The following is a 25125-nucleotide window of genomic DNA, read 5'->3' as shown; positions in this document are numbered from 1 at the left end:
AAAAAAACGATAAATTAATAGATATTGGATTTTCAAATTTCTCTGAAAAAAAGTTTATCTAGCCCCAAAAAAAAAATTTGTATAGTATATAAAATATTATATTGAAATGAGGTTAGGTTAGATTGGCTGCCAAAACTGTTTAATGGCCAATTATAGTCCTGAACGGGACCTTTTAAACGACATAGAGATTTAAAAAATCGGATATCAAATAAGAAAGTTATAGCAAAAAACGCGATTTAGCGGTTTTAGCGGGTGCAGAAAAAAAAAAATGTGTACACCCAAAATTTTTTTCTCGGCTTGAGAATAAATAGCAATAGGCCGTCCTGGCCTTACCAACGCAGAATAGGCCTGAAAGTCACAAGAAAGTTAGTTATGTAAGTCATTCAAAATTATTACTCCAAAAATTTTACACCAAAGAGTGCACTAAATTTAATCAGCCATATCGCCAATTCCATGTGAATAAATCGTTCCCATAATTTAGCCTGCAAAACAAAAACAAATTGGGAACCATTGTTTTTGTTTTGCTTTATAATTTTTTGGGAATATTTGTTCATGTGAAATTCGCAATAGGACCGAATGCTTTTTATTTATAATGCGGCGTTCTCTTTTCCCATTTCCTTCGTGTTTTCAAAAAAAACACAACCTTGAGTTAAGGAAGCGTCACCGTTTATTATTGTATCATGAGTGCATTCTTAGTAAAGGTCTGCATCGGAATTCAGTTTGCTTCACTGTGAAGTTTTTTTCAAATATGTAAACTACTCACACTTTAACAAAGAGGGCATGGAAGGAAGAGAAGTGAAAATTTTGAGCATGATAAAAACATAGCAAGGTAGAACCGTTCTCTCAATTTGTCGGCCATGATTTTTTTTTTGAAGTTTGCCAACATTTTAAAATCATATAAAAGTGAAAATAAAAAATTGAAATTGTTCGAAATTGTTGTTGCTTGAGATTGAAAATGAAATTGTGTGTGTGAGTTTGTGAGTAAATTTAAAAATTAAATTGTTTGGAAACGTCAAGAATGTTAAAAATGACTCTCAGCGGTTCTACCTTACTATATTTTTATCATGATTTTGAGCACTGTATACATGAAAAAAGTACTCAAACAAAATATGTTCCGAAAAAAAGAAAAACATAAACAAGCAGTACTATGGTGCTAAACTTCCACAAAAAATATGTTCCTTCACAAGTATTTTTTGAGTATTTTTGGAAGTTTTCGTTTAATAAATACTACATAATGTTAACAGACATGGAAAAACAATGTAGGGAATTATCAAGGCTAATACCCAGCTAGCCCAATGCCGAGCGAGAGACAAAAGGGACTCCCACAGCAACACCTCGAAGGAGCGTTTTAAAATATGAGATGAATAAGCATTCCATATGGGTTATCTGCGGATGACCTGTTAAAGAAGAAACGTAATTTTTTACCAAACTGCTTCACCTTCCAAGGATGGTCATAGGCCAATAACAAATTCGATATATCAAGGGCGCGTGCGTGTTTGCGGTAGAGCTTTGGAATTTGGTTGAGTGATATATGAAGACAAACCCAAACTTTCGAACCTGACACTATGGAGGTTAACGGACCTCTGATTCGGGTTCTAAAACCCCACATATATGAATTTTCAGGTTTATTCAATGCATGTTTCCCTGATTGACGTTCAACTGACCACGAACCTGACGTGATAGAGGCTAACGGACCTCGGATTCGCATTCAGCCTGTCGAATAACATAGGGTTTGGTTTAATATGCATACACTTTTTTTGTAAACCTGTGTAATTTTTATCAATATTCGTTTATAATTAAAACATTTTTCTTTTATATTTTACTCACTTCTTTAAGATAATTTTTCTGCGGATCACACGAACGAGAGTTCAAATAATACCCAATGCAAAATGTTAGCTAAACCCTAGTTGCGCGAAACAATAAAATAAGCCCCCTTTCTTCAACGAATCAAATTCGACAATGAAAATAAAATTTATGAATTTTCTTAACATTATGTTAAATGATAACATTTTGAAAGAAAAAACTTCATAAGTATTCGTATACTTCCTATGAAGTTTTCAAATACTGCTGAATTCAATCAACATACTCATGGTGCATTTACATGGTATGAATCTGTTTATAAGCCGTATGAATTTTCCTATAAAAGAAGCACCAACTCTATGAAGAAATGAATGAAAGCGATATATATTTAACAATTTTGACTTGTATACTAGACAATATTTTTTTTGTAAACAACAAATAAAAAAAATTTATTTTGTGCTAGCTTCGAAACTAGAAGCTTATTTTTTTGTTAAATGTGCTTTAAAAAGGACCTACTGCCAAAAAAGCCTTGTGGATTGCTATTTTTCCATATTTGTAATGCTTCCATTTAAACATCTTTGTGGAAAAACAGTTTTTTGTTCAGAATTGCTTGTTTACGAAACGTTTGGCATAACTTGAAATTATAGGGATGCCGTTTTCTTCCGTTTCTCAGTGGATTTTATACTTGAAAAGGCACCAAAATATGTATGCAATACTTCTACATATCTTCGTTTAAAGCACAAAACCGCGCATCAAGGAAATGCAAAACCTCGTATGGGAGGTTGCCTAAATTTTATAGGAGAGAGTGAAACTGGTCCCAATTTAAAACGGTTCTCTCTTTTAAACTTAATAATCTTCTCTCCTTATGTCTAAGTCGATATTTTATTATATCGATATTTTATTATAAATGGCTAAGGGCTTGATGTCAGGAGCTTCCGATGACCAAATATCTTTTTTGGCACAAATTTCACTTCCGAGGTTTTGCAGAACCACGATACGCGCTTTTGTACTTTAAACGACGAATATGTATATCGCTTGAACAATATGTTAGTGTTTGGCCTAGCTTCTCCTCCGATATGCGGCGTGCGTGATTTTGTCACACAAAGTAAAGGACAGTTTTACGCCGACTCCGAACGGCAATTGTATTTTAATGAGAAGTTGTTTCCATGACAGAATACACTCGGAGGTTTACTATTACCAACAGAGGGGCAATCACTATTAGAAAAACTGGGCTTGAACTCAGGCTCTGCGTAATGCTCTACAGCAGCCGCCACTACTTTTACATATATTGCTGGTATATTCAAAATACTATCCCGAACTTCAGAGTGTATATATGTAATATAAAAAAGAATGAGAGGTACTATAAGAAAATGTACCCAAAATTCTGGAGCAAATGAAAAAATGCTCATTGAAAATAGTTCACATGTGTAAATTGAAAGATATAACTTAATAGGTTACAGCGCTAAACAAAAGGAAAAGTTCGAAAAAATAGCAATGCGGTTTGAAGGAAACATGAAGCCATAAAATGCTGGTTTGTTTCGTTAATACTCTGAACTTTGTAAGATATGGCACTCTATTATTTGCAGTAGTTTGCAAATATTCACTAATGGTTCTAAAATCGCAAACATTTTCGTGGGATGTTTTTGTTTGATTTCGAATTGAAAATACATTACGATCATATTGTACCGAAATAAGTGCGGTATCCCTGCATTTTTGTAAAAGCCAGAAAGAAGCATAAACTGTATGAAAAAATGAAAGGGAGAAGTATACATGCCTTCTATAATTTTGACTTATATGTATATTTGGCAAGTCTTGTGTAAACAACCAAAAATACAAATTTTCATTTCTTTGCCAGCTTGGGAAATATAGGCTTATTTTTACTTAAACGTGATATAAAGCTCATTAAAATGTTCTGTAATGTCTTGTTGTAAGTTTGTTATCACAGTTCTTCGTATTTTTATTGTCCACTAAACGTGAGTGGCTTCAATTTAAAAATTCTAGTACAAAGAATTTCTTTGTTTTGAATTTGTTTGTTTATTGTTTTTAATTTTTAAAATTCATACTTTTGACATGAATGTGAATGGCGGAGTTGCCGCTTTCCTCCTTTTCGGTGGGTTTTTATATTAAAAAGGCATCAAAATGGGAAAAACCCCCCTTGGTATCTCTGCTTCTGTTAAACTTTTTATGGGAAGATGTATGAAAATTCAACTTGCTATAATTTCATATGCTTAACAGTATCACAACAGTATGTTTACAGTATCTCCCCATAACTTTTCATATGAAAAAATTTATTATATGCATCCCACTCGATATCATTGAATTCCTCATTAGAACATGTAGTCCCTCTATTTTAGCGTATCAACAGTTCATAGGCTTCATACCATGTAAATGCGCCATCAAGTGTTTTGGAAAAGCGGAACAGTGTTTTATGTAGCAGAGCACTGTTGAGTAACATTGCTCAGTTATTCAAATTTATGATGTTCTCTTTTTTTCTTCCTATCTTTTTTAGTACTCTAAAATTTATGTTCCATTTACTCATGTACACATGTGAAGAGTATTTCTGCTGGTATATTTGCAGACCTTTAATTCTTACTATCAGTTTATTTCAAAAATATAATTTTTTCCTTTGTTTAATATAATATTATCTTTTCATTTGGATGATTTACATTGTTCCTTCGTGTCTTAGCTAAAATTTGATTTTATCAAAGTGAAATTAAGTTTTCTCACACAACTTTTACTGATGTCCTATACTATTTCTACGCTCTTCTACAAAACGATTAAAACGAATTTAAGTACTTTTTCATCTTAAGCATAGCATTTTTGCTTGTATTCTTCTGAGTTTTTACGGCTTCAGAAAGCAATATCAAATTGTAAACCCTAGTTCATGCTTGGCTGCAACTGAAAATCGATCTTAGTTACGCAAACATCCATGAAAATGATGTGGACGTATTAACTGCGAGGTTTAAATGAAGTTTTACTCGAGATGGTCATGGTGGAAAACACAGCATTACTGATACACTTATCTAAATGTGAAATTGTTTTTGCTAAATTCCTAAAAAAAAACTAAAACCTGTAGGCGAAGGGCCAGCAATTTTAGATAAACGGCTTTAAAGTTTTGAATTTACATATTTTCATTAATTTGAGTACATACATATTTTGTTCTAGTGAGCTACTGGTAATCGATACAGCTGTCAAATCTTTACACAACATAGAGGAAGCGGTAGCAGGAACATCTGCATTCTCAACTCGAAATTAAGTTTTTTTTTTTTGATTATGGCACTATTTAAGTGAATGAGCCATATCGTCGATGTTTTTGCAAAACCGCCCATCGACCAATTGCAAAACGGCCTATCTTACAGCACTCAAACTTTACTGCAGAGCGAAAAAACGGGGTTTCTTTGAAGGCATTGCCTTGATAGGCGGTATTTTCTCTAGCTATTATTTTACAAATCTCTATCGTTTTAATAACGATCTTACGATTTTTATGCATACATCTCGATGCCTGGAGTTCAGGGTTACCAAATCTCATTTTTGCCACAACGGCGATTTGGGCGGTTTTTCAAAAACATCGACGATATGTATGTACATTAGAAAGTTCACCGTTACCCCTGAGTCTCAAAGTATTTTTGCAAGGCAATTTGGAAAAAAAATGTTTCCCAAATCTAGGGGTCGACTATAAATGTCGAAGATATGACAAAAAATATAGAACCCAAAAAATATTAGGTTGACCCAAGAAAATTAATAATAATACCGTCTGTGTTGGGTACTATCTCCTTAAAAGTTCAGTTATGCAAGACATAAACTTCACTTGATTTACCTAGAAACTTAGAAGCGATTACTCTTCGTGTCGTCTATTGATTTTTCTCTTTTTTTATCCTCAGCATTTGTATTTGTACACGCAAAATGGTAGACGTTTAATTTGTTTGGTTTTGCACTTAGAAACTTAACTTCGAAATCAAAAATCTATAGTTCTCCAAGTTTCTAAGTGAAGTTGTTTTTTTTTTTTTTGTAACTACATACACGCGCTGCTCATTTGCCAGATATACAGTCAAGTCAAGTCTAAAAGCGTAAACAGACGACAGCTTTGATCCGGATCAACTCGTTAATTCGGAATTATCTCAGGAATTAACTGCAGATGATCCGGATTAATGCCTAGAGTTAATTCCCAAACTTAACTCGGATCAATGGAATATTCGATGACAACACTGACCGAAAATCAGAGAGCGTAGAATACAGAAAGAGCAAAACTAGCATGGACACAACCCCTTTTCATCGGTATTGCAGTCACCATACTAATTCAGATAGGAATCCAATTAAATGAATATTGTACTAGCCGTGGGATTCGAACCTACGACCTCGCGGCTCGTAAATCCGCATTACTGCCGTCTGTCAAGGCACAATTTTGATCAGATCAATTGCACCGTTAATCCGGATCAACGTTGCCGTCTGTCTTGCATAACTGAGCTTTAAGTCCAGTTTATGGAAAAAACTATTCACAATACCTTTCTAGAGACCTTTTAAATTATTCAATTACACCTCGTTCTTTGCCACTTTTATCACAGCAAGAAGAGGCGGAGCAACATCAAATATATGGCTTGACTCGTAAATTTTGCAAACCAATCAACTCCAAAAAATTGTCTATAATTTAGGCAATTGTTTTTGCAGCTCTTGTGATGCAAATCCAGCATAATTTTACTATAATTACAAAAAATCAGCAGAAGAATGTTCCTGAGTTCTAAGAAGGGCCATATTTTTATGAATTTTTACACATTTTAATATCTGAAATTTTTGGTCAATTGTTCAAAAATATGTACATATGTCATCGTGTAATAACTAGACACGGGCCTAGTTGTTCCGGCCTGGCCCTTCCTGCGTGTAGAATACATCTTTGAAAATACGCCGGGCTAGTTTTCTTAAAACAAGTTAGAACAGTGTATGCAAGTTATTTCTCCTTATTTCCACCATAACTATTCAGAATCGACCATTATTCAAAGATACTGGGAAAATACATAAGTACATACATGCATTCATATTCGCATATCTAAAACTTTGCCTAAGAACTCATAGCTATTTATCCTTCGTATTAAAAGTTTATTTACTAAAAAAGATGTTTTATTAACTAATTTTTTATTCAAAGATTCTAAAGAGGCCTTCTCAGGTAAAGTTTTTCAACATAATTAATATTAGAAACTTGGGAAAGCTATGTATAGTAACAAAGAAAAGGCTAGCAAGCGCTGTAATATGATTTTATACTCGAAATAAAAGTAATACTACTTACTATAAAACTTATAAAATTTCACACGGAATTATGCATATAAATTAACTATAAATATTTACTTGCATATTTCAGGATCATGCCTGCCGCTCTGAGGGCGTTGATATGGCGCGTGATTTAGATTATAAATCTGCCGCTGCTTGGGTTGGTCATCCATATTTCGATGTAATCGATAATTCGACAAATTTTGAAACCAAAATGAATCGCCTAATTGAGGCCGTATGCCAAAAAGTTGGTATCGATATTGGTGATCGTCTACTTGCCACATCAAGAAAACTCAAATTTCTTGGTATGTATTTGCATTTTTTATGGTTAAGCTAATATTTGAACTTATTTTAATTTGTATTTGTTATTTGTTGGTTGTGACTTACAGTTGCTTCATTACCACCCGACTCTGAATTTCCACCGTTTCAAGACTTCGATGTTGTACATCACTACTTGCAATCCTCAGGACCAAAAGTACAAGCGCGTTTGCGCAAACGTGGCCAAAAGAATCATTGGAGCTACATCCATACAATACGCCGTCCCAATGTCCATGGACAGTCGCGCATCGAGGTGAAGACACAACTAACACATCGCGACTATATGAATTTGTTGGCGCAACGTGACGATGCACATTTCACCATCTACAAGAAGCGTCGTTGTTTCCTCATCAATAATCAATATTTCCAATTGGATATTTACAAAGAGCCAAGCCATCCACGGTAATTCGCAGCATGCGCACATTTAGTTTTGTTGTTTTTTTTTTGTTTGAATTTTTATAGTCTTAATACAAAATGTTCTGTATAATCTTTTTCAGTTGCAAAGGTCTAGTCCTCTTAGAGACCTATTCATCACACTCAGGTGATGCGCTTAAAAACTATATGCCAAAATTCTTGAATATCGTAAAAGAGGTCACCGGCGATCCAGCATATTCCATGTTCAATTTATCATTGCGTGAAGACTGGAGTACGACAAAGAAATTCTGGCACCCTTTGCCTGGTAAGGATGTCAGCAAATCTAATGAAATTAAATGTGAAGCCATTGTCGACAGTGACTAATGCCTTGTATATGATGAGTGCTTGCTTGTTTGCTTACCCGCCTAAATAACCTACTAAATATTAATATAGTATAAGTAAAACAAATAAATATGTATAGCACCGCTGTAGCATACCATGCGCTAATTAGTCGCTAATACTGGTAATTATGTATATAAATATGTATAGACATATACGTACATGGGTCTATGTGAATCTATAGTAGCTGCGTGACTATGTACTCGCATATAGAAGTGTATTGTAAAATAATGTAAATTTTAGTAAAATTTCTACTAAACAACTTTATGTACTGAGAGGAAGAGCTTAAACCTGACGCTTAACCTAAGTGAAACTAACTTTTTAGTATCGGTTATAATAATATAGTATACAGAAGATTAGTTTTCATCATCTGCTACGTACTTTTAAATTATTAACCAGTAAATGGAAAATGTATGTACATGTATACGTACATTTTATACGTTCAAGTTTGTGTCGGAATGTATTTTTATGTATCCAAATTATTACGGTTTGAAAGTCATTAACGCTGTGCGCTTGTTGACCGTAATCTCAACATTTCAATACCAGTACCTCTACCATAAGATAGGGGTGCGCAACAGCCAAAAACGTTTTTTTTTTTTTCTAATAGCATTCGACCTTCGACAGGCCAAGGCAATCCTCCGAGTGTATTTTTTCAATGAGAAAGGTTTCTATAAAAAATCATTTGACGTTCGGAGACGGCATAAAACTGCAGGTCACTCGCATCTAACAACATCAAGACGCACACTACTAGCCGATACAGAAGCTCGACCGTTTTCTCAAGTAGTTTTTATAAATTTACAAATTTTTTTTAGAAAAAAAAATTGCGTTTAAAGGGCAGTAAATTTTAAAACCTACTTGGGAAAGGGCCCTTAAAGTGCTATGATAACTGCGATGTCCACAGTTAACAACTGAAATCATTTTAAATATTATGGGAATAATTAAAAATATATTTAAACTAAAATCATTTTCCTATTAAGACGAATTTCGCCATTTAATTTTCATTACACCGATTTGAAATCGAGCGAAAAAATTTTAATTTCGCATATCGCAAACTTGCAATTCGAATATCATATTGATATTTTGAGTATACCTACGGTGACCACAAATATGGATTCAAAATGAAGGACTTTTTCAAAAATATGCCTACATATATTTACGTAGTATAAAAATATCGAAAGAGTATTTATGATTCTAAATTCTAAATACATTTTAAACTTTGAAAAGGAATCACGTTTTCTTCATCGATAGTAATCTTTTTTTATATGAATATTTATAAAAGTATAGTAAAACATATTATAATTACAATAGCTTACACGAAAAGTGAAAATCTTTAAAAGATTATTTTATAAGCAAATTTTGAGTCGTTCAAAACGAAAACAATACCCTTTTTTGTTTTTTGTACTTTTCGCAGTTATTTGTCAAAAATCGACGTCATGAATCGACGTAAACGACGAGTTACAAAGGTATTTATGTGCCCTTTACAAAAATATATAATTTGTGCAGATTGCGCTTCATAGCATTTCTAATCCGATTTTCATTATCTTTGGCTCAAATTTACTGTAATGATATATCTTCTTTATCGAATTTTTAAACTAATGAAAAAAAATAATCAAATAAAACTGCGTATTTGATTGAAAATCTCACTTTTTTCGACTGTGACGACAAAATGTAAATGGTCGCCTAAAGCACTAATAATTTTCATTGAAGTCGCCACAAGTTATATATTTTGGTAAGAGGCACATCAATACCCTTCGAGATGTAGGTCGCTTACGTTGATTGGGAGAAAGAAGAAAAGCTACGAAAAGTACCTAAAAATACTTTTTTGAAAAAATCCATCCATTGTCCGATAATTTTAAAATAACGAATAAAATGCGGGACAAATGCAGGACACTTGGAAAAAAGCAGTACATTTTCAGGTTTTTCAGGTTTGAAAAACTACGCAGGACCGACCTTTGAAAAACAGTACGGTCCTGCAAAAAAACAACGGATTGTCACCGTAACTATACCGAAGGAATCAACTGACCATTTTCTGTGTCGATGTACAGACTTGCAGTCTAGTCGACTGAAACAGCTATTGTCACGCTTATTCCTTATTCTTATGAAGATATCGAAGGTGGCAGGTATTTCAGCACGTTAATGCCTTTAATTAAATATGCTTTCTGCTACGTGAATGTGGCTCGTCCTGGCATTAACTCGCAGAGGGCACCTACAGTGAGCAACTGTCTCCGAGTGGAAGTTTCCGCGTACGGCTTCCTAATCTAGGCCTAACATTAAAAATAACTGTGTGAGAAATTTTAATGCTTTTACAACAACAACACTAAAAATAGTTATATTGTCATAACAAATTCAGATAAAATGGTCATTTAGATTTTGATATTGGTACTATTTTCGGAGTTTGTTTATAAATATGTATTTTTTTTTAACAAAAATGTTATCTTTATTCTGCACTCAGAAGGCATAAAAGTTAAAGTCGGGAGGTTGGTTTTAATTTATTGAACCATTCGGGGACTACGATTGCTTATAACACACTACACATTGAAAACTATTGGCATTGGCAATTTAATTCCACTAATCCTCTCTAATATTCCCAATCAAGTCTCATAAAAACCCTGAATTCCAAAATGTAATAAAACAAAGCACAAGTCTTTTATTTCCAAAGTATTGCAAATTAGAATGTCCAGCAATGTATCTTCACTGTAATGTTTTCGGAGGGTACTAGCTGTTACTGCCGATATAGGAGTATTACATATATGTTTTACGCCTAATTTTACCCCACTTAGCTAAGTCTTGAGCTTTTAATTTGTATGTCGCTTAATTATTTAAATAAATTGTTTTCTATGTTTTACTTACACTACATATTCTATTGCATGACAGAGTACCATTGTACATACACACATACATACATACACGCATACTTACATATGTATATATATTTTTCTGTTTGTTTCTTTATTTAATTATAGAAGAAGTCACAGCCACTAATGCCAGCAAATCAAAACAATCAAACGGCGTGTCGAATGCGCAATTGGTACTTAACGGTCATGCCAAGGGTTAATTATGTGTATGTAGCATGCTGTATGTCATTGAGAACACCCTTTTAAATAATTTTATAAACATAACAGATATTTATATAAATTTATAGTACATACTATCCAAATTCGATGTCATCGCTCACTCTCATATTTTGGAGGAATTCACATCAGATTTATTCATATGAATGTTTTTAATTACAATTGTTTAAGAATATACCTCCTATGTGCATCTAATTGTTTACACAGCACTTTATTGCTAAAATGATTTTCTAAAATGAACTCAGAAACACGAGCATTATTAACTAATTCAAAGCGCTTTACTTAAAATATATATTCCTACGTAATATACAACAAGGCTATGCAGTAGTGAATATTTCATTGTGGTTATATGTTTTGGAGACTTCCGCAAATTGCAAATTATGTACTTTACTTATTGACTCATAAAAATATTTTGAAAATTTTCACTTAAAACAAGGGCTTACTGTAAAAGAAAAATTATGAATAATTCTATTCTATATTTGTGGTACTTAAAAAACACTCAACTAATTTACACATTTTGTTTCATTTGTCAAACTTTTCATAGCTGCGAACTATAGTTTTATTGTAATTTTATGTATGTAGTTGTTGTAAGTTTTAGCTGATATCCAAGAACAGAGGAAGAAGAACTAAAACAAAGATAAAATTAAGTTGAAACGCCGAATAGCAAAAATGATGTCGGCATAATATTTAATGCTACTTTGCTTAAGAAAAATATTTATTAGAATTTGTGAAATATCAGCCATGCATGTGTTATACATATTAGCTCACCAATTTGTTGTATTTGGATATTTCAAGATATAATCTTGGGATAAATCAATAAATTGTTAGAAACTTTCATTAAAAAAAAAAAACAATTAAATTTATGCAAGAGTTTTCGATTTGGTAATTGATAGATAAAGCGTAGACCATCAAATAAATTATCGTTTTTTCTTATGATATTTTAATATTGTTTAAGATATACAAATGATTATTTCAATGGATGTACTATTGTATTTGTAACTTAAAAGGATAATAGTGTGAAATAATACCATTCATTGTTATATAATAAGTCACAAGCAAATATTAGAAAAAATGAATATACACATATTAAAACAAAAAGAAGATTAAGAAACCAAATTTAAAAATTATCTAAAACAAAACAAAAAATTTAAAATAAAATAACTAGATCACCGAGCTAAAAGAATTTCCGCATTTTTATTTGATTCAAAATGGTTGCAGTAATATTTGCCTATTACCTAATCAAATATTAATGAGCTTCATTGCGAGTGTCGTGTCGAATGCAAGTCGTTTTTCGAGAGTCGAGTCGTAACGAAAAGTGCATGGCATTACCTAAAAATTCAATTCGACTAGTGTATTAAAATGCGAAAACTTGGCAGCACTGGATAGTTTTCGACAATTATCGTCGTCTACGACAATATGCAATGCCAATGTTGTCGAGTCGTGCATTTTAGTCTAATTTACGACGTACGCAATGAGGCTGAATAAGAATATTCTCTGGAAACTAAATAAGCTGAAATAAGAAATAAATTATCTCAATCAAAATTTCCACGGCAATTACAAAATTGCAGTCAACAGCTTTCAATTGCCAGTTGCCATCGGCAATACCATTCCAGCTACTGAAAACGCAACTGAAGTTCGACATGAAGCTGTAAATGGGCAGGTTTAGAAGGCGCATCAGTTGAGCGCAACCGTTGCTAAAAAAAAATCAGTGGTCGTTATGTGTCTTCTGAACGACTTCATACATTAGCTGTCAAATTCAACTCTCAAAGGTACACACCAACATGTTGTCTTAAATGATCAGAAAAATATTACGATCATCTAACATGCGACTATTCAGTTGATCAGAAGTACGCAACAACGCGTTCAGAAGGTGCAATCGCACCAATATAAAACTTTTTCAATAGTGACGTGTTTACGTTCTTAAAAATATATCGAGCCCCAACCGCCAATATAACGTAAGCGCCATTTTTTTCAAAATTTTCTTTTCGGTGCAGAAATACATCTAGATGCCCGAGGAATATTTCTGCATCAAAAATAAAATTTACAAAACAAAATTTCGCTTACGTTATTTTGGCGGTTAGGGCTCGATATGTATGTACATATATTATTTATGAAAAAAATAAAATAAGTTTAATGCGGTAAAAATGAGCCGAAAGGTCGCGTTAAAAAAGTTAAAAGAAACTGTGTAAAGAAATTATAAATTTACTATGAATAGTGAAGTCCCTCTAAGACATCCATCGTCTCCTTCATTAGGAAAATAACTCTCAAGGGTTTGAGGAACTTAACCTTGGATGAGGCCAGCGTTGCCACAGAAGTGAAGTATCCGGGACTTACGACCTATGCTGACTTTGGCATCAGACCATCTGCCCATAGTCATCTCGATCGATAAACCAACAGACTTTGCTTCCGCGGATTGGAAAGGCTTCGCGGAATTTACTGAAAACACCTTCGCTGCGCTCCCCACACCATCAGGGATGTCAACGCGGAGATTCGGCAACTAGTGAACGTACATAAGCGGAAGAAATGGGAAGAGCATCTGAAGACCTGTAACTTCACCTTTGGTGTGAGTAAGCTTTGGTCAACCGTGAGGTCACTGTCCAATCCGACGAAGCACGATCACAGAGTCGAAATTTCTTTCGGCGACCATGCTTCGTCGGACCCGGATCGATGCGCGATTTTAGCCGGCAGTTCATACTGCATCCTCCGGTGGACAAAGCCAAGCGTCGAGTGACCAGAAGGCTGCACAAACTGCCAACAACTTGTGCCCCCTTGCTTTAACTTGCGGTGAAGTTCAGGTGGCCATCGGGAAGGCGAAAGCATCCAAAGCCATGGGTCCCCACGAAATATGCATGCTGATGCTGAAAAATTTGGGTCCTGCGGGCGTAGCGTACCTAACGGAGGTCCTCAATTTGTCAATGGCCACTCTAATCATCCCAGACATCTGGAAGGTGGGGAGAGTGGTCCCACTGCTCAAACCGGGGAAACCAGCCAACAAAGGAGATTCGTATTGACCGATAACACTCCTTTCCCCGGTAACGAAGACACTTGAGGCCTCGCTGCTCCCGTATTTCACGAGCCACCTGACCCCAGCGAAGCATCAGCATGGTTTCCGTAAAGTGCACAGTACAACAACAGCACTTACCGCCATAAACACTCAGATAACTCGTGGCCTCAACCGTAACCGTCCCTGTGAGAGAACGATTCTAGTAGCGTTGGACTTGTCAAAGGCTTTTGACACTGTCAGCCATTCCACGCTACTAGAAGATATAGAGGCTCCCTCTCTCCCACAGAGGCTCAAATGGTGGTCGGCAAATTATCTGAGTGGTCGGAACTCGTCGGTAATGTTTAGAGCGAAATCGGGCAAACTCAATAAAACGGGGTTCCACAGGGTGGTGTCCTTTCCCCCCTACGGTTCAACTTTTATATTTCAAAGCATCTCAACCACCAGAGGGGGTCTCGATTGTCTTTTACGCCGACGATTGCTCGATCATGGCGACTGGGAATGGAATTGATAACTTGTGTTCGAAAGTAAACGGGTATCTTTCCGAGCTTTCTCGCTTCCTCACTGCAAAGTGCCTAGCCCTCTCCCCTACGAAATCCTCTGCGACCTTTTTCACCATCTGGACGAAGGGGGTCAGGCTACCGCTGGGGATTCACGTCGATGATACACCAATTCCGACGGTGAATAACCCCAAAATACTCGGAGTAACATTCGACAGTCTGCTCTCCTTCTCTGCGCACGCAACCACTATTGTCAATAAAGTACAGAGCCGCAACAAGGTCCCCAAGTCGCTAGCCGGCAGTACTTGGGGCAAAGACAAAGAAACGTTGCTGGCAACATACAAGGCAATAGGCCGGCCGGTTTTAAACTACGCAGCACCAGTGTGGTCGCCGGGGACTAGTAGGTCGTAGTGGATGAAGCTACAGACAGCACAAAACACCACACTTAGGACAGCGACTGGATGCCTCCTGATGTCGCCAGAACACCACCTTCATGACGATGCGAAAATGCTCCCAGTCAAGCAGCATAACATAATGCTCTGCAAGCAGTTTCTGGTTGGGAGCCACAGATGTGGCCACCCAAACAGACAGCTGCTTGCAGAGGAGCCCCCGCCTAGGCACGTCAGGAGGCATCTCTACGAACTGGCGGACGAAATCCAGAGGTTCATTAAGCAGCCTCTGAACCCGTCAGCATACCGACAGGCCCTGAACGGCATTCACCACCGGACATCGACGAGACGGAGCTTAATCTGCCTCGGGAGACAAGAACCACAATAGCCCAGCTTCGCTCTGGCTACTGCAGCAGGTTAAACTCATACCTGAGCAGACTAAACGCGGATGTGCCAAATGAGTGGCCGGCATGCGGAGACACCCCTCACGACTCGAAACATCTCTTCGCATGCCCGGCAAATCCGACAACCCTAACGGCTTTGTCCCTATGGACCGACCCAATGGAGGCTGCACGCTTCTTAGGGCTGCCGTTAGTGGAACTAGACGACAACGACTGAGATATCAACCGATCTGGGCGGGGTTGTTGTAGCCACTACAACAACAACAACAACAACATCCGGGACTTATCCTGGACTCCAAACTCCCGTGGATGTACATGTTGAGGCGGCCACTTTCAAAACTACGAGAGCGCGGATGGTGTCTAAACGTCTATCGGACAAATCCTGGATGTGCACTCCAAGGATGCTAAGATGGATGTACACCATGATATTACAACCAATAGTAACCTAAGGGGTGGTGACTTGGGCTTCCAGTACTACTCTGGTAACAGTGAGGCGGACCCTCGCCAAAATTCAACGTATGGCATGTGTTTGCTTTCTAAAGAAACTAAAGCGTGTCTCTCCATAATAGACGTACTCCAGATTGGAATGCTGTATATATCAAATATCTATTATATCGATCTGTTATGGAGAGACATGTCAAGGCGAGCACACTACAGTCATATACAGACGGCTCGAGGACTCCTGAGGGTATGACCTCAGACTGAAACTTTCGCTTCCCCTGGGAACCTTTCCAAGCATCTTCCAAGCGGAAGTTCATCCCACCATTCCGTATGCAGAGATCAACCTTCGCAGGAATTATCGAAGTGAGAGGATCCAAATTTCTCGAGGTCAAATACTCAGTGGTCCTGCAATGAGTAAAGAAGCTAAATACCCTGGCGGAGAATAATGCGATCCAATTTTGGTGGGTATCAGGGCACATGGGAGTTGGGAGGAAATGAGGAAGTCGATTAGATAGCCAGAATACATGCTTGACCCCGATAGGACCTAAGCCTTTCGAATACGAAAGATGAATTAATTGACTAGATGGCGCAGATGACGAGATATCTGGAAAACCCTTGTTTATGGTCCGATATAAACAGTTAATATTTGGAATGTATATACTTGCATGAAAATAAATAACTCCAAAGAAACGTTGGCCGGATAGGTGGCGCACGAATAGAGATATATATTTGGAAACCCCCCGTTTATAGTCCGATTTGATTTATATTTTTTTAACGTATATTACTTAAATAAAAAGAAATTTCACAAAAAATTGTACCACTTATAAAGCTTGTCTTAAACACCTTAAATGCATTCTTTATTACTATACCCATTTTTAACGATATCTGTTTGAAACAAAACTGGTCAAAAGTCGAAAATGTACGGTTAACCTTGAAATGACATGTCGTTAACTGACCCAGTGTCTTTTCAACCTTGGTTGACTGCGACTGACGACTAATTGTTTATAGGCGGTTAGTCGAACGCGAGCGATTAATCAAACAACGTTTATTTGTTTACATTTTACTCTGCAATGTCATTTTTTTTTGATATTTTAGAAAAGTAGCAGCTTTAGAACTCCTGCAAAAGAAGCCCTAAATACGACCCTTCTGTGAATAGTGAAAGTAGCAGGCCTTCAATTTGTGCCATAAAAGAATGCAGAGTGAAGGCCTCTCGACCCTCGTGAAGGTCTTTTAGCTCTTGAAATTCTCTACCGGGACCAATTGTTTTGCCGAACATGCGCAACCTGAAGTAAGTAGAAGAGACTTTGGCAGCTAACGGCAACCGGTTTGCGCGTAAATAGGAAAATGTCTGACACTGGGTGTTTTCGAGCTACGTAATAATTCACCGCAATATTGCAGCTTTGTTGCTTTCTTGATATGTTGCTGATGTTCAACTGAAAATCTTTTGACATTTTTATGTTGCTTTTGATTTGACAGTGATGAACAACTGATTGTCAAAAAACGCTTGATGTAAGCAGGGATCGAATCGTCACATACGATATCGTATTACTCGTCACGTAAGAACATATTTTTCGGATTATGACATACGTGAACGTAGAGGCTATTGGGAAATGCAGCAAACCAAAGCATCAGTCCCTTTTATTTGTGAACTATAATTGATGGAAATGTGCAATATGCGCAAACTCGGTTAGATGCCGAATTGGAACTTAGTTGCACATATTGGGTTTTTTTCTAGCAATTAGGGTTTAGAAGTTTAGTTTGCTGCATTTCCGAATAGGGGGCTACTCTTCATCCCATTCAACTTATACGTTTGACATATCACGTAATTTTCTTTCGTATAGTTTTCGATCCGTGAACGGATGTTACGATTCGAGCCGTGAGTCGCCCAAATTTTCGCGTAGAACGCGATGCTCTTAATGTTTTAAATTGCGACGAATAATAACCAAATTTCAGTTTCCACTAACATTAAAATAAAACGCATTTTTTTAATATTTTACTCAATTAATTAAAATGTAGGCTTTTATTTTTAATGTTAATCTTGTTTCTTATCTCCATTTTGAATTTAACTTAGCGCAATTATATTCCTATTTCGAACGGCATAGTATGTTTTTTTATTTTTGTTTTTATTATTTTTTTTTTTGCATATTTTCCAATAAATCCGTTTAGCAATACAAAATAATTATATTCACAATAACTCTTAAATAAAAGTCAATACAAGTAGGAAAGAATGCTTATTTTTTAAATTACATTTTACATACTCCCATCATTATCGTATTGTGTAATTTGTTTTCTTGTTTTGAGTTGCGTATAATTTTTTACACAATTGTTGCTATTTACAAGCGAACATAAACAGAGTTTTCCGTAATAAGTGCTGAACATACCAGTTCTATGTATATAAAATATACTTACAGACTTAACATTAACGTTGTATTGATAAAAAATTTTATATTTAATTGTTATCATTAAACCCCAATAAATAGATTAATGCACTGATTTACCAACTATGCGTATTTTCCTACATACATATTTCATTTACATTAAAGTTTCGTAAGAAAAAAACCAGTTACCTACATTTTTACACAAACGTATGATTAAGTTATAAAGATATCCGTATTTATGCGAGCGTCATTTACAAATAAACCTTTAACTCATTAAAATCCTTACGAGCAAATATGTTTACCAAATTAAACAATATATAGGGAGCTGCTCTGACAGTTATGTCTCCACTTAAAAAAGCAGAAAAACACATCAGCAAATGGAACCTATGCTTAAGAAGCACAACTTACATAACTAACTATTAATTCAAACACTATGCGTTTGTGTATATTTATGGATTACCTCAGTTGTACCGAGCAGAGTAACAGTAAAAACTAATTACTGCAATTCAGATACATGTTATCTCTTCAAAAATAAATTAGTTTACAAAAATTAAAATTTTTGCATGGAAAATATGTGTGTGTATGTGTATGTATGCCTTAATGCCTAAACTCGTGTTTAATTGCAAACATTCAACATTTTGATTAATAATCCTAAACAAATGTATTTAAACCAATGTGGTCACCAACCAGCTTGCTCATTCGCTCACTTTGAGCGAGACGTCTTCCATGTTCTCATTTTTTTTTTTTTAATTTCTTTAGCTGCTATCGAAATATAATGGGACACAGTTGCGCGATTTTTTTTTTTTTTTTTTTTTTTTTTTTTTTTTTTTTGATTAATCCACAAGAACCCGACTGGCTAAGCGTCGACGCTGCTGATTGCCGCTCGCATACTTCTGACGAATTCAACTTTCTAGCTGCCGATTGTTGTTGCCCAAGCCACTATTGCTGCCAGCTGTGGACAATTTAGTTACATCCGTTGAAGATGTTAACACTTTTGTCGTAACCGCAACGCCACTCGCACTGCTATGAGTTGTGGGTGCTGATGATGTTGATACTGCAGCCGAGACCGAAACGTTGGATGGCGGCTGCACACTACTATTGCCGTGGGATGTTGTCGGCGCCATTGATGTTGCTGGCGTAGAGTCCGCTATCGGCGCGTTAGTACCGCCGCCGCTACCGCCACTGCCACTGGCACCGGCGACAATGCTGTTTGCGCCACCACTGCTGCCGCTGAAAGTCACTTTGTAACGATTGTAAACACGATATGGTGTGCGTTTCACATCGTTTTGTGGTATCACTTTTGTTTTCAAAGCCCAGTTTACACTACTGCTATTTGGCACTGTCTTGCCAAGCAACCAATCGGCGCATTGTTGTTGCAGTTGATCGCTTACATGTTCCGCCAACCACTTCTGTGTAAAACGTTGGAACAGTTTCTGTTTGCGCTGCGTTACGAACGAATGGGACTGCAGGGAATAAACGAAAACCAAAAATAAAACAGCAAAGTAAAAATGGGCGATAATAGAGGTGTTAGGGAGCATCCATCCGAAAATTAAGTGATACCATTGCTAAAGAAGTTTAACTTAACAATACATACACTAAATTACTCACCAGTTTTGCGCGCCGCACTGAGTCCCATTTGAACAGTTGGAGATTCTTGTTAATTGTGATCACTTGACGGCCGGATGAGTTGAACTTGATTTCGTCGCGGTCATTGACAAAATACTTCTCTGCGCCACTGCCCACCACTATGCTTCCCACGCGCTCTGGCGGTCGTTTGTTCCAGGTCCAGAGTGGTTCGCCGGCGCCTACAGTCGGTGGATTATTGTTTTTAGTTGATAATGAAGCGCTATCGGGTGTTGCGGCACCGCCGCTGCCAGCACTTCCACTCACAACACTGGATCGTAGCGCATCGGCCGTAGCGTTTGATGTGGATGCAGCAACAGATGCATTAGCTGTTGAAGTGGCTTTCAATTGCTGCAAACGCGCCTGTTGTTCGGCACGTAGGCAAGCCATGCGTTTGTTACGTTTAAGGAAACGAGCCTTGCGCGTGATGTGCGCATCCTATGAAAAAAAAAAATAGTAAAGAAGAAATACCAGGGATTAGTAGACATATTTTTACCGCTGCTTTAAATAGTTCAGTAAAGTAATTCTTGCAAACTGCTTAAATAGTTTCAATACAAATTTGGTATTTAGCGTTCAGTGAAGAATTAAAAAAAAAAAAGTGGTAGACAGAATGTCCGAGTTATAAAATTATAAATCACTGCGCATGCAAACAACTTAACTTTAAGCATGAAATGTAACTTAAAAGCAAATTTAAATGTAATGTTTCTACTAACGAGTAGCACACGAAATAATGTAACACACATATTTTTAAATAACATAAGGAAATAAGTTCGCGACGGATAGAAACCTTAAAATGAAATAAGTACCAGGTCAAACGAGATTTTTTTGCAAATATTTGTATCGTTTGCATTTGAAAAATTCACGTAACATCAAAACGAAATCAATAATGTTCATTATGTAGGGCTTAACAAATACGAAAGGCCGTCTTCAACAAAAACACTTTTAAATAAAAACTATTTGCTTCACGTAGCATCAGTTGAAAACAGCTCAGCTAAAGTTTTACCCGCCAGATACCCGCGATACGGCACATAGATATTCGTACTATGAATTGGAAAAGGGAATGGAAATACTTAAAAAAAAATATGTATCCGCTAGAGTCGTGGGGACAAGTCACGAATACAACAAGAAAAAAAAAATGACGGAGCCTTTATAAAGTGATGGGATAAGATGTTGGATTCATTAAAAAAATTGCAGAGAATGAATTTATGTATAAAAACTTTTATAACCCTTAAGGTAGCCTCAAACAGATGCGATACAAAAATTTACGATATGCGATCAATACATATGGGAGTGTTCAAACAGATGCGACATGGGCGATTCCAGCGAAAAGTCTACCGCGAAAAAATAAAATAAATTATTTATAGGCTGATTTGGCTGCTTTTTATAAAATGTATTATTGGTATATAAGCAGAAACATTTTTGCTAAAAAATGGTCTCGTTAGGTGGCGCCAGGGTCGAGATATGTTTTCTTCCCGTTAAAAATTATTTTAAGAACAATATTCACAAAACTTCTTCAATGGTAATTTTAGTAACGCAACGCCAAGTAACACCACGGCAGATAATTCAGCTGATTAAACATAAAGTAGAAAAGATTTCTACATTTAAACACTTGAAAAATGTATCTAAAACATTTCCAATATTACTACAAAAACGCGTATACAAATAGTCTTGTCCAGTTCGCAGAGTTTTGCAATTAAGTAATCGCAGTCAAAATCCACTTCTGTTTTTTGTAACGTAAGCGCCAATCTATTATTATTATTATTATTATTATCTTTAAATCGCTACTACCAACAATTTTATTTTTTTTACTGAATTAAATTGCTATGCAAATCTAGAAAACATTTTTAAATTTTTTTTGTAACATTTTGTCATACAAGGGTAACGTAACGCCAGATTGGAAATACCCATATACCGGAGCCACACGATGCGTTCACAAATTGTATCGCAGCAAGCACACAATTGATGGCACGATAGGAACGACTCGTTCGTTGTAGAGCTCTGAAATGGAATTAATAATTCAACTCGTCCATTGTTCCCCATATTATACGAATTCAAGTATCCGGAATAAAAGGGTTCCCATATAAATGATGAAGCACCGCAGTGTATCGTATCGCACCTATTTAGAGGGACTTGGCTTTTTATAGTTATCGCATCAAAAACGATATCGTATATCACCGCTAGCAACGCATATGTTGGCGGCCACCTTTATACTCAGTACTTCGAAAATTCTTTGAATCGAAAAAAATCAAGAAGCTAGAAAAATAAAAAAAAATCATAACCTACTGCAGCTCATAAAAGCTAGAACTACTTTAAAATTGAGCAAGTCGATTTTTTTCAAAAAATAAGCCCCGTCTTGCGTTTTTAAGCGGACATAAAATAAAAAATTCGTAGAAACGTTTTTATCTCTTGTGTATTAATAAAACAATGCACATTTTCGTAAAATAGTTGTAGTCACAATTCAGTTTCTGTGCATAGTAGTCATTGTTATGTAGGAAAAAATATTTGGTTATATTAACTTTAATAATATAACAATATTTTGGCGCTTACACTTTTGTTAAGTGTTTGGATGCCGCAAAAACGTCAAAAACGCTGCATTATATGGTTTTGGTTGAAGGATGAACCATATTTTTATACAAAAAAAAATAAAAATAACACAAAAATATCAAGTTTAAAAGCCTTGCAAATATTTAATAAAAACCACCATATACTCAGTTTTGCACTATAGTGTATTTGTGTATCCAGCTCAATGAGCCTACCTCATTGGCTCGTGAGTTAAGGGTAACTCAGGCCATTCGGCTGCCTCATAGCGTTCCATTAGTTTGAAATTATTGAATATAATCAAATTAATAAAAAAAAAAAGACACAAACTTTTCTGGCACAGAAAATAAAAAAATGTTCCATAAATAGACAGCTCACCCTAATGATAAACGATCTGGAAGTTGATATGATCCAGCTTTCCTCTGGCTTAGAGTTAACAATCGTGGTTCTTACTGAACCGATTTTTCATACCAACACGCAGACGCTTCACTCATTCTTAACGTAACGTTTGTTCTCTAGCAGAACGTTCCCTAGACTTTTGTTTTTATTTGATCCTTCTGGAAAACGTTATCGATACTTTCGTTCTTATTTTGTTCCCCTTGTGAACTTTCCTAAGAGTTTTGTCCGCATTTTGTTCTTTTTGACTTTTTGAGGCGTTCCCGAGTTTTTTCGTTATGAGTTTCAGTAAAACACGAGAGCATCAACTCAACGAGGAAAAGCCGTCAAAATTGTGTTACACAAAAAAAAAATCGTTATATAAAAGTTACTGTAGTTTTTAAACAAAACGGCCAAGTGCCTTAGTAATAGATTACTGGATTTGAGCTGCTTCGGCCGCTAAGTAACAACGTGCTTACATTCCATTACGTTTCCTTTACGTTACTTCATTAAGAACGGCATTTAAGCTATATTTTACTAGACAGCTTAATTTTAGCTTTAAGGGAGAAGCTCGGCCCAACCCAACACTAACATATATATAAGCGCCAACCTATTATTATTATTAGCTTAATTTTAGTCATTTTTTTTTTTAATTTTGCAGGAGTGGAAAAAATCTTCGTATAGCCATTTCCTTCAAGTTTTTCGCAAATCTTTGAATACAACGTGTTTAAAGCAAAACAACATACGAATAAGAAGGATTCGATCTTTATCAGCCCAATTCTGAATACTCCCGGGAATTTATTTCTCCCGAGAAATAAATCCTCCAATAATTAACTCCCAGGGAATTTTTGGGAGGAGGAAATTCGAACTTCGAAAGAGCTGTTTGACACTTTTTTGACAGCTCAACTCGACCATTTAAAATAAAAAAATCCTCGGGGAATTTTTATTCATGATAGGAGGAAAGGGAAAAGAGAAAAACTCCTGGGGAGTTTCTGTTCAGAATCGGCCTGTATTGAAGGCTTTCGTATTATTTTGGTTTTGTCGGATCTTCGGTGCCTTTTTTGGACTTAGCAAAAATGCCTTTCTTTTAATATAAACGAAAAAAAGAAAAAATAAAAAAACAAGTTTCTTAATATTTTTCAAAACAATGCATGCTTCCTATATCAAAACATGAGTTTTCATAACAGAGGTGAACTTAGCAACTTTTCACTCTAAGCTAGCTATATGACATCGTAAATAGACGATTCGTTGAGTCAGACCCCTTGGAAGGAATTCCAAGAAGTTGCAATTCTTTTACGGATTACCACCTCTGGACTTTCAGTGAATGGAAAGTTGTACTGATTTCTGATGAAACAGAGTTAAACAGGATTTTACCAGATATAAAAATATTCCAGCATGATAAGCGATAAGGCTATAAAAAATTCTCGCTCTTGTATTTGAGCCGGCTTCGTTGTAAACTAGCTGAACGCAACTGCTAGTCAGCAGTTAATAAACACAACACAACATAATCAATCACACAACACAAATTTCTTTTGAGGCGCCGCGGAGTACGCTTGGTATTTTTTAGTTTTGAATAAAATGTATTGCTTTTCATAAGCAACAAAATAAGCCAAAACAAAAGAAAATCATGGAATGGAGATTTCGTTTCTACCAAAAATGTTGCCTTTTGATTGCCGCTTTATCTTTTCGTGTTTCGATTCTAATTAAAGGCAAAGGGTGAGAAAATTGTATGTTCGTTTCTTAAAATGTCACACTCGTGTAAGGCAAAAAAAGGCACATTCTCTGCCCTGTGAAGTTTTGTCAAGGGAGATGGTTGCCCTGAAAATCATACGGTTGTTTAAAACGACAATATTTCAAAATGGCGCCTAAGATGACACAAAATGATGTGCTGCGTCTAATGGCATAAGTTCCGCCTATTCCACATATAATTGAAATGTTATACTCTCATACGTATTTTTGTTATTACTTCGCAAATAAATACGGATTTTTTAGGCATTTTGATCTGTCATTTATTTTTTTCGTGAACTTATAAGGAAACGCGCTTGAATTAAAGCACATCATTTCGAACAAGAAATCGTAATTTGTATTACACAATAAGCAACCAAAAAGTAAAAGGATGCATTTCTAATAAGTAAATTAACACACAGAGATATAAAGGTATTACAACAAAATAAAATAATAGACAAAGCAACAGTGTAACACACACACAGTAGAAAACAAAGAGAGCATCAAACATGCGCACACACAGCTCACAATGACGTCACAAATCGCTCAGATC

General features: G+C 36.0%; 2 protein-coding genes across 6 annotated transcripts in view; one reads left to right on the top strand and one right to left on the bottom strand.

Annotated features, from left to right (window-relative positions):
• The window catches only part of LOC118743118 (TRPL translocation defect protein 14-like), a 72560-nt gene extending 60508 nt beyond the window's left edge, over window positions 1-12052 (top strand). Inside the window, exons 8-12 of one of the 5 annotated variants that reach the window (XM_036475639.1) lie at window positions 7151-7364; window positions 7449-7779; window positions 7875-8056; window positions 11094-11191; window positions 11253-12052. In XM_036475639.1, the coding sequence (XP_036331532.1) occupies window positions 7151-7364; window positions 7449-7779; window positions 7875-8056; window positions 11094-11185 (819 nt within the window). In that variant the 3' untranslated portion in view covers window positions 11186-11191; window positions 11253-12052. Of the gene's footprint in view, window positions 1-7150; window positions 7365-7448; window positions 7780-7874; window positions 8057-11093 lie in introns of all 5 variants that reach the window. The other 4 variants (XM_036475638.1, XM_036475637.1, XM_036475640.1 and 1 more) reach the window with 4 other exon arrangements.
• A 7005-nt stretch (window positions 12053-19057) lies between these two features.
• LOC118743119 (putative GPI-anchored protein pfl2) lies at window positions 19058-20496 on the bottom strand. The gene is made up of 2 exons (XM_036475642.1): window positions 19920-20496; window positions 19058-19774 (listed from the first exon to the last, which is right to left on the bottom strand). Exons 1-2 carry the CDS (start codon window positions 20322-20324, stop codon window positions 19214-19216), a joined length of 966 nt encoding a protein of 321 aa, XP_036331535.1. The 5' UTR covers window positions 20325-20496; the 3' UTR covers window positions 19058-19213.
• Window positions 20497-25125: the final 4629 nt, after the last annotated feature.

The sequence above is a fragment of the Rhagoletis pomonella genome, unplaced genomic scaffold, assembly GCF_013731165.1.
Source record: "Rhagoletis pomonella isolate Grant_MI unplaced genomic scaffold, Rhpom_1.0 Rhpom_scaffold_00007, whole genome shotgun sequence".
NCBI lineage: Eukaryota > Metazoa > Arthropoda > Insecta > Diptera > Tephritidae > Rhagoletis > Rhagoletis pomonella.
Note: the sequence above shows the minus strand (reverse complement) of the source record. Positions and strands in the feature narration are given on the sequence as shown.